Source organism: Dendronephthya gigantea, unplaced genomic scaffold, assembly GCF_004324835.1.
Source record: "Dendronephthya gigantea isolate DGI-Jeju-01 unplaced genomic scaffold, DenGig_1.0 000005F, whole genome shotgun sequence".
Lineage (NCBI taxonomy): Eukaryota > Metazoa > Cnidaria > Anthozoa > Malacalcyonacea > Nephtheidae > Dendronephthya > Dendronephthya gigantea.
In genome coordinates, this window is record NW_021163015.1 from 574856 (window position 1) to 588173 (window position 13318).

A 13318-nucleotide genomic window follows, 5' to 3' on the forward strand; every position below is an offset into this window, starting at 1 on the left:
GCTGTGAAGTCAAAACATATTTATGGCTTGCAAACTATATTGTTACATAGTATATTATTTCTATATCATTATACAGTTTGAATTGGAAATGAACAAATGAATGTTTCTTTCTTTACGATTATGCAGGAAATTCTTAAAGCGGGTTTGGTCGAATTTTCATCTCCGCCTTTCGCATTGAATGAAGGTTCCAAGAGGTCCATCTTATTCCGCTGCTACTGTCATCATCTGCACCCAGGTACTGGCCATTGAGGTTGGAACGATGACAGTTCTCGTACCACCAAGCTCCTTTGTAGTTCATAGCACAGTTATTATTACCAGAAACATCATTGTCGCTATCCTTAGTAGAAAACTGCATTTGATTGTGAACAGCAAGGGAATCACCTGCATCACCTATTAAAAAAACGGTCATATGTTCAGTTGATTCATTTTATTAGACTCTTACGGTTAGTAACGATCGAGGTCTACAGCTAGGTGATAATAAATGCGCAATGCCATACGGGCAATGCCATACGACTTTGCATTCGCATTAAGGTGCTAAAGAGAATGATAATGTTCTAATGCTAGAAATTAATAGTCAAATAAAGTTCCAAATTAAAAGCTTATCTAAAAATATTGTCCGCAACATAAGCAGTCTGATGAAATAACCAAATAGAACTGTTTGAGTGCAAACGTATATATATTTAAGAATATAAATAGAATGTATAGAACAGACTTCACTGCGTGGCTGCTCCTCAACTATAAAGTCTATATCACTATGTGTAATAAAACACACGTAAAGAAGATGCCTGCATATTTTGGAAGTGTGGGTATACTTCTTTGGAACTCCTATCCTACACATCCTAGTACATTTAGCACTTCTTTATTATTTATTATCACTTCTATTATCACTTCTTTACCACCCCCTGTAGGTAACGTTTTAAAAAGTGGTATAATGTACATAATATAATGATTTAGGACCAATTCTGTTAATTCATGTAGGTTTCGTTTACCTGAAAAACTGCCAATATTCAATCTGTATTTGTCTGATTCATCAGCTACACTAAACGTTCCATATTTAGCGTAACGTTTAGCGCCATTGAAATCCATCAAATCAACTCTTAGAACATTTTGGCCAGATTTCCACAAACGATGTATTTTATCAAGGCCCAACCAGAACTCGCCGTTAAGATCACCAAAGCCTGCTTTATAGTCTGACCATCCAAGGTAGAAATTTTGACTTCCATCTTGTCTTCTTTGAAACACGGTCCAGCCACCCCCGTCTATGCTCATATCACATCTGACTTGAAACGATCCCTGGCCATCAGGATCGATGGTATAAACACCATCTTTCCTCACTCCTTTGTTATACAGATGTGAACAGCTGGAGCCGGTACCTATAAAATTGTAACATGTATTTAGGAAAATATGACTCGTGATGATTCACTCGTATTATTAATGACTAGTATACTAATAATCCAATATTGTACTCGACATCGCACGATTACCTAGAATTATCATCTCATTTATATTATTTATACGTGGTTAACTGAAACAAAATTAATCGTCAGCACAGCTGGCTATAAAATTGTGAAATAATCGAGAATAAGTTTTTAAGTGATCTATGCGTAAGCTACGCAATTAAGCTCTGTAATATTTTATTTATCTTATTCAAATAAGGTTTTCAAAGCAGCTAACTCGCTTGCAACAGTTTCGGGCGATCCGTTATTAAGTCATTTGAGTAGCACTTTTTACCACGTTTGTCTTAAACGATCAATTTATTCACATTTTTTCTGTTTATGAAGCTACTTCTTTCAGATTCTACTCGTTATCTAGATTTTCAAGAAGCTTTACTGCCATAGAAATACTTTTACAATTAGAAGTCTTTTGGTACATCATTTTTAAAACTGACTAATCAAATATTTTATTCGTAAAGAACATTGCATTGTTATGCATGCTCTCGTTCTGTATATGAATTTTTAGTTTGGGAGGCGAAAGACAGTTTGTGCATGATCATTCATGTAGCACCAGATTCATTTTTACAATTCAAAACTTTAGATGCTACTAGGTAGCTACAATGCATAATCAAGGCTTTTTATACATTTTTGTTTCACCTGAATTCATATATACCGCTTCATCGTCGGCCATTAGTATCCATTCTCCTTCTCCAGTCTTTACGGTGCGATCTCTTCTTTTTGTGATATTGGTCATTTGGCAGTTCACAACATTGAGCTTGTCTCTGTAGTTGTATCCAAAACACCCCGGTTCTTTCTGGCAGAGTTCGTAACATTCTATCGGGACAATCCCTGAGTTGATGGTATGACTTGATATGATTTCATCTGGAAGTAAAGACGATCCTTCTACAAATAGGCAATATAATTATTTTAAGGAAAGAAATGCTTCAACACTGAAACTTGAAAAATATCACCTGTTCTAATCGTGCTATAAATCCTGGGAGAACATTGCTGTGAAGAGATACATGCAATCTCGACCAGTAGTAAGATCAATGTTTTTATCTTCAGCATTATTGCACGAGGTCGTTAGCTCTGCTTTCTTTGACATACAGTTTCTGAAATGACACTTTATCGTTACAGCAGGTTATAATAAACGTACAATTTCATAAGACTTCGCATTAAGGTGCTAGCGATAATTATCATATTCCATTGCTAAAAATTAAAGGTAAATAGTCCCAAATTAAAAGTTCATCTGAAAATATTGGCCGCAATCTAGGCATCTGCATCTGATCATTTCTGATGAAAAAACCAAATAGAACTGTCTGAGTGTAAACGTATATATTTTTGGCGGAAACGTTAAATAAAAATTCTGTACGCAAATTATAAATTTGCGGTTAATGGAGTAATATGTTCTAGAAGGTCCTATTTCATCCTACATATGGACCATCTCTGGTCTAGTTGTCATGGTTACCGCATGCACTAAATTTAGCCCGGGCAAGGTCAAGGCCTCAATAGAACAAGGCAGCCTTTACCAGCCATGTTAATAGTTATAAAGTCCAAAATCTGACCGAACTCTGGTATCTTAGCATGTGAACAACGTATGCAAACTTGTGTTACGGCCAATCGAATCTCCCCTGATTCTCGCCGGTCTTTCCCTTCTCGTGGACTAGAACAATGGCCCCCTTTTTCTGTAAGAATTTTACCTGCTCCCCCTGGCATGCATTGGTCATTCGCAAGACCAGCCAATGCGTCCACAACGCCGGTCAAATATTTAAAGGTCTTTTATCGAAAGGCAGCAATACTTATATCTGCGTTTCAAAAGTAATTATCACAACAAAAACTACAAAAATAATCCCCACCCAAACCCCACCCACCTCCTCACAGCGAAGGACCGGCTGCTGTGGCATCCGCATGCATATATACTAATACGTAATGTTCATTCATATGCTATCTCTAGAAAAACCTATAGTTTTGCATACTCTGTCGGGTTTTGAGTGCCCTTACTGTCTCAGTATAACTAATCGTGGTCCCTAGATCATCAGCTCTCAACTCACTGAACAACATGCACAGAGCTGGCTCACACCCTCTGCAACTTAGAGGTCTTCCTGTTCCTATAGGAAAAACGTAGGTTAATTAGAAACTCTAGACATACTCATGTCATGAAAAGAAACAAAAAGAATAATAATAGTGTTATCTTTTTAACTATTGGTCACGCGTTCTATGTTACGCTTTTCTGGAATCTGATTGGTTACTTATAAATGGCATTAAGTTAAATACAGTCAATTGAGCTGTGAAGTCAAAACATATTTATGGCTTGCAAACTATATTGTTATATAGTATATTATTTCTATATCATTATACAGTTGGAATGGGAAATGAACAAATGAATGTTTCTTTCTTTACGATTGTGCAGGAAATTCTTAAAGCGGGTTTGGTCGAATTTTCATCTCCGCCTTTCGCATTGAATAAAGGTTCCAAGAGTGCCATCTTATTCCGCTGCTACTATCATCATCTGCACCCAGGTACTGGCCATTGAGGTTGCAACGATGACAGTTCTCGTACCACCAAGCTCCTTTGTAGTTCATAGCGCAGTTATTACTACCAGAAACATCATTGTCGCTATCCTTAGTAGAAAACTGCATTTGATTGTGAACAGCAAGGGAATCACCTCCATCACCTATTAAAAAAACGGTCATATGTTCAGTTGATTCATTTTATTAGACTCTTACGGTTAGTAACGAGGTCTACAGCTAGGTGATAATAAATGCGCAATGCCATACGACTTTGCATTCGCATTAAGGTGCTAAAGAGAATGATAATGTTCTAATGCTAGAAATTAATAGTCAAATATAGTTCCAAATTAAAAGCTTATCTAAAAATATTGTCCGCAACATAGGCAGTCTGATGAAATAACCAAATAGAACTGTTTGAGTGCAAACGTATATATATTTAGGAATATAAATAGAATGTATAGAACAGACTTCACTGCGTGGCTGCTCCTCAACTGTAAAGTCTATATCACTATGTTTAAAAAAACACTCGTAAAGAGGATGCCCGCATATTTTAGAAATATGGGTATACTTCTTTGGAACTCGAAATATCCTTGTACATTTTTTATCACTTCTTTACCACCCTCTTTATAGGTAACGTTTTAAACAATGGTAATGTACATAATGTCAGGCCCTGTGCGACTCATTGGCGCAATAGGCCTACATGATGATGATGAATGTACATAATGTAATGATTTAGGACCAATTAATTACATTTGGTGAAAAAAATAATGACGCGATGGAATGAAAAAGAAGAAACGTGTTTACAAAAAAACATACGTTGAACCCCCGTTCAACGCTGAAAAAATTTTCAGTGCGGTCACTGGCAACGTTTTAACAACTTATAATCCTATAGCTTGGTGGTATACCTGAATAATTTCCAATTGTCAATCTGTATTTGTCTGATTCATTAGTCATATTAAATGTTTCAAATTTGGCGAAACTTTCAGTGCTCTTGAAATCCATCAAATCAACTCTTAGAACATTTTGGCCAGAGTTCGTCAAACGATGTATTTTATCAAGGCCCAACCAGAACTCGCCGCTCAAATTACCAAAGCCTGCTTTATAGTCTGACCATCCAAGGAAGAAATCTTGATTTCCATCTTGTCGTCTTTGAAACACGGTCCAGCCACCCCCGTCTATGTTCATATCACATCTGACTTGAAACGATCCCAGGCCGTCAGGATCGATGGTATAAACACCATCTGTTTTCACTCCTTTGTTATACAAATGTGCACAGCTGGAGCCGGTGTCTATCAAGATGTAAAATATGACTCGTGATATTTCACTCGTATTTTTAACCACTGTCACTATCAATGCCAAATTGTACTCGACATCGCACGATTACATAAACTAATTTATCATTTATTTTATACGTGGTTAACTGGAGCAAAATAAGGTGCTCGATGCAGCCAGACTACTCGCTGAAAATTGTGCAATCCGTTGCTGATATTAATTTGAATAAAACGTTAAGCAATAATAAAATTTAATAAAATAAGCCACTATGTTATTAGAATTTAATCTTCGACAAGCATGAAATAAATGCTGAATTCGCTTCTTTATACTTAATACAGCAATGGACCGCTTGCATAATAGACCAACTTTTTATTTAGGTGACAAAAAGGGAATTTCCGAACATCACATACCAAAATTAGTAAAATTGCCAAGTTTGGCTGCGAAATATTGTAAGGCGCGGAAAATATAGCCATGCGAATTTGGCAATTTTGTATACCTTTAACTTACGGCTGGACGTGTGTAATTAAATTAATTACACGCTTCCGGCCGTAGTAAAAAAGTATACAAAATTGCCAAATTCGCGTTGCTATATTTTCCGTACTAGTTGACATTTTGCAACCAAACCTGGCAATTATACTAATTTTGGTATGCTCTTTTTAGCTGTGGTGGTTTATTTCTTCCTGAATGCCTAGATAATAAGTTGGTCTATTACGCAATTGGTCCATTCATTGTTTCTTCATTGATTCATTCATTCGTTTCATTGAATGGATAATGCTCAATATGACACATAAGGTGCCGAATCAGTTTGAGAGTAATTGGCCCTGATCAATTTTGATTAAAACTTATTTTGTATTTTTGCCACATTCTAATTAATTTTTGGGGATATCTTTGATGTTGCGGCTTACCTGATTTTACACTGTCATTTTTTCTCTGTTCCTCCTTATAATACTTTAGCTGTTGAAAATGATTTCAGAAATACTTAGATGAAGTACACTAAAGGTTTACACACGACGTACGAAAATTCACCGATGACTACAATGGGTTTGCATATCAATGACCCGCATGTGTTGTGTTTTTCGTTGCTCTCGTATAAATAAACAAGTTTTCGCATATTTAACTATATACATTTTTATGACCTAATACTATAAATTGGACACCGTGATATCGTACGCGTGGTCCAGTCAACACTCGTGCAATTCCTCTTCATCAGTGATTTTCCGGCCTATGAAAACCTGAATTACATACCGCTTTTTCATCGAGCATTAACATCCATTCTCCGGTCATTACGATGTCATTTTTCTTTTCTGTGATGTTGGTCAGTTGGCAGTTCACAACATTGATCTTTTCGCTGTAGTTGTATCCAAAACACCCTGGTTCTTTCTGACAGAGTTCGTAACATTCTATCGGGACAATCCCTGAGTTGATGGTATGACTTGATATGATTTCATCTGGAAGTAAAGACGATCCTTCTAAAAGTAGGCAATATAATTATTTTAAGGAAAGAAAGGCTTCAACACTGAAACTTGAAAAATATCACCTGTTCTAATCGGGTTATAAATCCTGGGAGAACATTTCTGTGAAGAGATACATGCAATTTCGACCAGTAGTAAGATCAATGTTTTTATCTTCAGCATTATTGCACGAGGTCGTTAGCTCTGTTTTCTTTGACATACAGTTGCTGAAATGACACTTTATCGTTACAGCAGGTTATAATAAACGTACAATTTCATAAGACTTCGCATTAAGGTGCTAGCGATAATTATCATATTCCATTGCTAAAAATTAAAGGTAAATAGTTCCAAATTAAAAGTTAATCTGAAAATATTGTCCGCAACCTAGGCATCTGCATCTGATGAAAAAACCAAATAAAACTGTCTGAGTGTAAACGTGTATATTTATGGCGGAAACGTTAAAATTGCAATTAAGCCCGAAAATAAATCCTGTCGGCTCGTGTCGTTTGACGTTTTTAAATATTAGGACAGTCTTCATTTTCTTTAAAAGCTACCGCGACTGTTCCTTAATTAACTCTATATTATATGAAAATCTATATCACTATGTTCAATCAAAATACATGTTTGGAACTCGAAATATCGAAGTAGATTTGTTGTTCTGTTTATAAACGTCACAGCGTAGGTACGTTTTCTGTCACTAGATTGCCCATTGCTTGAGCAGAGAGAAGCACAGCTGACCACCTCGTATATAATTAAAGCACTAAGAATATTATGCTATTTTTCGATACACAAATGAATGTTTTGATAGCAGTTTTATCAAGCTATGACTTGCGCAGAAGCCATTGACCACACTTGCTGAAAGGATAAAATTGAAGCGATGATATCATTTCGTCTCGTCATCTGGAACCATTCTCGATTGCTCCTGCGTTTGATCCTTAATGATGGTTCAGACAATCTGTTTTGTTAGTTACAATTTTTGGCACTTCACTCGATGCAGGTAAATTCTAATCTTTCAAAGGGTCTTAATTTCGAGTGGAATTATACACACTTCAAATTCAAGCCAGGAAAAGTTGATGGAAAATGAGTTTACGATCGGTCCTCCGGCAAGAATCGAACTTACGTTTTTAATTGCGATCACGGTGCAATGCTCTTGCCACATTATTTATTATATAAGGTTTATTTATTATATAAAACGATTATTTATTATATATTGTTTATTTAATATATAATGATTATTTATTATATGATTTTTTTTATTATATAATGAATATTCATTTATATAAGGTTTATTTATTATATAATGATTATTTATTATATAATTTTTTTATTATATAATGAATATTCATTTATATAAGGTTTATTTATTATATAATGATTTTTTATTATATAATGTTTATTCATTATATAATGATTATTCATTATATAATGATTATTTATTATATAATGTTCATTTATTATATAATGAATATTTATTATATAATGTTTATTTATTATGTAAAACAATGATTTATTATATAAGATTTATTTATTATACAATGAATATTTATTTATATAAGGTTTATTCATGATAGAATGATTACTTATTATATTATAAAAAATGCTTATTGGCTACTTATAAATGGCATTAAGTTAAATACAGTCAATTAAGCTGTAAAGTCAAAACATATTTATGGCTTGCAAATTATATTGTTATCAGTATAGTATTACTTCTATATCATTATGCAGTTTGAATGAGAAAGGAACAAATCAATGTCTTTTCCTTCACGATTGTGTAGGAAATTCTTAAAGCGGGTTTGGCCGAATTTTCATCTCCGCCTTTTGCATTGAATAAACGTTCCAAGAGAGCCATTTTATTCCGCTGCCACTATCATCATCTGCACCCAGGTACTTGCCATTGAGGTTGGAATGATAACAGTTCTCGTACCACCAAGCACCTTCGTAGTTCATAGCACAGTTATTATTATTACCAGAAACATCATTGTCGCTATCCTTAGTAGAAAACTGCATTTGATTGTGAACATCAAGGGAATCACCTGCATCACCTTTAAAAAAAGGAATAAGTTCAGTTGATTCATTTTATTAAACTCTTACGGTTAGTAACAAGGTCTACAGCAGGTGATAATAAATGCGCAATGTCATACGACTTTGCAAAATAAATAGAATGAAGAACAGACTTCACTCCGCGGCTTAACCTTAACTATAAAGTCTATATCACTATGTTTAATAAAACACTCGTAAAGAAGATGCCTGCATATTTTGAAAATATGGGTATACTTCTTTCGAACTCGAAATATCCTTGTACATTTGTTATCACTTCTTTACCACCCCCTGTAGGTAACGTTTTAAACAATGGTAATGTACATAATGTCAGGCCCTGTGCGCCTCATTGGCGCAATAGGCCTACATGATGATGAAGAATGTACATAATGTAATGATTTAGGACCAATTAATTACATTTGGCGAAAAAAAACTAAAACATTGGTAACCTCCTTAGAACTGTTTTGCTATTACACCCCCGATAAACCAGTAGCGTCGCAAAACCAGAGAATGTTTAACGGGGCAAAATAATGACGCGATAGAATGAAAAAGAAGAAACGTGTTTACAAAAAAACATACGTTGAGCCCCCGTTCAACGGTGAAAAAAATTTCAGTGCGATCACTGGCAACGTTTTAACAACTTACAATCCTATAGCTTGGTGGTATACCTGAATAATTTCCAATTGTCAATCTGTATTTGTCTGATTCATCAGTCACATTAAATGTTTCAAATTTGGCGAAACTTTCAGTGCTCTTGAAATCCATCAAATCAACTCTTAGAACATTTTGGCCAGATTTCGTCAAACGATGTATTTTATCAAGGCCCAACCAGAACTCGCCGCTCAAATTACCAAAGCCTGTTTTATAGTCTGACCATCCAAGGAAGAAATTTTGACTTCCATCTTGTCTTCTTTGGAACACGGTCCAGCCTCCACCGTCTGTGCTCATATCACAACTGACTTGAAACGATCCTTGGCCGTCAGGATCGATGGTATAAACACCATCTGTTCTCACTCCTTTGTTATACAGATTTGAACAGCTGGAGCCGGTATCTATCAAGATGCATGTAACATGTATTTAGGAAAATATGACTCGTGATATTTCACTCGTATTTTTAACCACTGTCACTATCAATGCCAAATTGTACTCGACATCGCACGATTACCTAAACTAATTTATTATTTATTTTATACGTGGTTAACTGGAGGAAAATGAGGTGTTCGATGCGGCCACACTACTCCCAGAACATTGTGTGCAATCCGTTGCTGATATTACTTTGAATAAAACATGAAGCAATAATAAAATTTAATAAAATAAGCCACTATGTTATTAGGATTTAATCTTCGACAAGCATGAAATAAATGCTGAATTCGCTCCTCTATACTTAATACAGCAATTCATTTTTTCTGAAATTGATTCTTCATTGATTCATTCATTCGTTTCATTGAATGGATAATACTCAATATGACACATAAGGTGCCGAATCAGTTTGAGAGTAATTGGCCCTGATCAATTTTAATTAAAATTTATTTTGTATTTTTGCCACATTCTAATTAATTTTTAGGGATATGTTTGATGTTGCGGCTTACCTGATTTTACACTGTCATTTTTTCTCTGTTCCTCCTTATAATATTTTGGCTGTTGAAAATGATTTCAGAAATACTTAGATGAAGTACACAAAAGGTTTACATACGACGTACGAAAATTCACCGATGACTACAATGGGTTTGAATATCAATCACCCGCATGTGTTGTGTTTTTCGTTGCTCTCGTATAAATAAACAAGTTTTCGCATATTCAACTATTTACATTTTTTTTCCTAATACTATCAATTGGACACAGTGATAATGTACGCGTGGTCCAGTCAACACTCATGCAATTCCTTTTCATCAGTGATTTTCCGGCCTGTGAAAACCTCAGTTACATACCGCTTTTTCATCGAGCATTAACATCCATTCTCCGGTCATTACGATATCATTTTTCTTTTCTGTGAATTTGGTCAGTTGGCAGTTCACAACATTGATCGTTTCTCTATAGTTGTATCCAACACATTTCGGTTCTTTTTGGCAGAGTTCGTAACATTCTATCGGCACAATCCCTGAGTTCACGGTATGACTTGATATGATTTCATCTGGATGTAAAGACGAACCACCTAAAAGTGGTCAATATAGTTAAAGAATGCTGAAGAAACCTAGGCCTATCAGTAATTTCAGTAATGAAAGGGGCATAGTTGTTTTGGAACAAACCAAAAGCATTATATTAAATACATATACATGGACGACTTACCTGTTGTAATGATATTGTAAATCCTGTGAGAACAGTTCTGTGCAGCGATAAAAGCAACTTTAACAATCAGTAAGACGGATATGTGAAACATGATTTCAAGAGGTTGCCAATTGTTCTTTCTTTGACATGCACGCAGTAGCTAAAATAACGTTTTATCCACAATGCAGATGAAATAAGTATGCGCTGTGACGTCTTGTAAATAATTATTAACATTAATTGAACAATTGACACAATCACATATTGGCTATAATAATTATGAATTTAATTTAAGTGCATATATATAATTAATATGATTAAAGTAACACATTTATATTATGATTGCAGGAAATTTAAGCTGTTGCCGAAAAATCTACTTTCATATACGGAGATGCATGAAAATGTACATAAAAATATACTTTCGTTTAGAAATATGTTGTTCGAAAGAATTAATGATATATTTTTAATTATATATCATCGCTATTTGGACAAATTTTTAAACGTAAACGTTTTCCTCTTTTATTGCTTAATTTCGTATTCTCTTTCCCGCATGTGCCGTCCCTTGCTTTTATTAAACATTTTAGGCAGGCTCTTTTTTAGGGAATCTTTCGTGGGGGCGCCATTAACAAATTGTTGCGAACTAGAAATTGTAAATTTAGGGATGCCGGAGTTTGTATGGGTGTCTGGGGGACCTCCGTATACCTGACTTGATTTCCTGCATTTTGGGGATACTTAGGAGGGGGGAGAATCTGTCACTGGAGGAGAAGAAGGGGCCGGGAGGCTTTAACCCACCAGTTATATAGTTATTATATAATTATATAGTAAAACAGGCCTCGCTCTTAGGAATAATACATATATTTTGTTATCAGCAACCCTGATATACGTTAAGGTCTGTTTTCCACTTTAACCGTATCGTGGCGTAACGTAGCGTATCTCTTTGTTTCTTTGTTTAAATTTAGAAATCGCTGTGTAATTGATTATTTATCGTAATAGCAGCGAGTGGATGTTTGACTGTTAATGGTTGTGCATGTTAAAACTGCTTTGGACGAATTATCATCTCCATCTGTTTCAGTGAGTGATAGCGCCAAGATTCCCACATAATTCCGGTGGCATTTTCATGCGGGCCTGCATCCAGGTACGGGCCATTGAGGTTGGAATCATGACAGCTGTTGTACCACCAAGCTCCTTTGTAGCTCGTAGCACAATTACCACTCCAAACATCATTGTCACTATCCTTGGTTGAGAACTGCATTTCATTGTGATAAGCAAGGGAATCACCTGCGTCACCTTTCAACAAAATATACAAAAAGTAATATATTCTTTTTCATTCTAATAGATTCTTCCGTACAGCAACTAGATATTTACTATCTTGTCTTTAGTTTTCTTGGTATAAAATTGCGAAGAGTATCTGCAAGTATGTATTTTTATTTAATGCACTAGACTGTTTTAAAGAGTACTGTATGTAGAGTTGTAGTGAATGTGCAAATGCATTTAAGTAAAGATTGATTATCAACGACGTTCTAATAGACAGAGTCGATCTTTGCCCTAGAAAGCATACTTTCGTTCTACAAAGCGGCTGAAAACGCTCAAAGCATATGTTTCTGTATCTCACTAGATTGATACTGAAATACAGGTTCAGATGGCATAATAAAACCTAAACTTTGAATGGTGGTATCACATGGATATTTCTAAAAAAATGCCATATACTCGTAAAATACTAAACGCAAAGAAAAATACAGTATTGGGCGGTGTGCCTTAAGTGTGTGCCGTATAGTTTTATTAACCTTCGTATGGGCTATCTAACAAAAAAAGGTTGGAGGAATTGCGTTTAGATTGTAAGATGAAAGCTGCAAAGAGAAAATAAGCTTTGTGTGACAATACTTATATGTGAGCGTTGCAAGAATGGTAGAGTTCTGGCGTGGTTTACCTGAATAATTGCCGATAGCCAACCTGTATTTGCCTGATTCATCAGACACACTAAAGTCACCATATTTCGCGAAAGCCTCAGTGCCATTGAAATCCATCAAATCGACTCTTAGAACATTTTCGCCAGATTTCGTCAAACGATGTAGTTTATCGAGGCCCAGCCAAAACTCGCCGCTCAAATTACCAAAGCCAGCTTTATAGTCCGACCATCCAAGGTAGAAATCTTGACTTCCATCATATCTATTTTGTAACACAGTCCAGCCACCCCCATCTGTGCTCATATCGCATCTGACTTGGAACGATCCCAGGCCATCAGGATCGATGGTAAAAACACCATCCTCTTTAACGCCTTGGTTATATAGATGGGCGCAGCTTCTAGCTATAAAAATGTGAAATATATAGAACAAGATTACTTGATTAGGCTTCT

General features: G+C 35.4%; 3 protein-coding genes and 1 pseudogene across 3 annotated transcripts; all 4 read right to left on the reverse strand.

Moving 5' to 3' along the window:
• Window positions 1-133: 133 nt before the first annotated feature.
• On the reverse strand, window positions 134-2187 carry LOC114515860 (annotated as a pseudogene).
• Window positions 2188-3749: 1562 nt separating this feature from the next.
• Window positions 3750-6642, reverse strand: LOC114516374 (ficolin-2-like). The gene is made up of 4 exons (XM_028535830.1): window positions 6461-6642; window positions 6121-6169; window positions 4849-5232; window positions 3750-4107 (listed from the first exon to the last, which is right to left on the reverse strand). The coding sequence occupies exons 1-4, from the start codon at window positions 6497-6499 to the stop codon at window positions 3851-3853; spliced, it is 729 nt and encodes a 242-aa protein (XP_028391631.1). The 5' UTR covers window positions 6500-6642; the 3' UTR covers window positions 3750-3850.
• A 1677-nt stretch (window positions 6643-8319) lies between these two features.
• LOC114515861 (ficolin-2-like) lies at window positions 8320-11080 on the reverse strand. The gene is made up of 5 exons (XM_028535182.1): window positions 10990-11080; window positions 10632-10855; window positions 10293-10341; window positions 9372-9773; window positions 8320-8708 (listed from the first exon to the last, which is right to left on the reverse strand). Exons 1-5 carry the CDS (start codon window positions 11078-11080, stop codon window positions 8449-8451), a joined length of 1026 nt encoding a protein of 341 aa, XP_028390983.1. The 3' UTR covers window positions 8320-8448.
• A 779-nt stretch (window positions 11081-11859) lies between these two features.
• LOC114516367 (ryncolin-1-like) lies at window positions 11860-13222 on the reverse strand. Its single transcript, XM_028535821.1, has 2 exons — window positions 12893-13222; window positions 11860-12252 (listed from the first exon to the last, which is right to left on the reverse strand). The coding sequence occupies exons 1-2, from the start codon at window positions 13170-13172 to the stop codon at window positions 11996-11998; spliced, it is 537 nt and encodes a 178-aa protein (XP_028391622.1). The 5' UTR covers window positions 13173-13222; the 3' UTR covers window positions 11860-11995.
• Window positions 13223-13318: the final 96 nt, after the last annotated feature.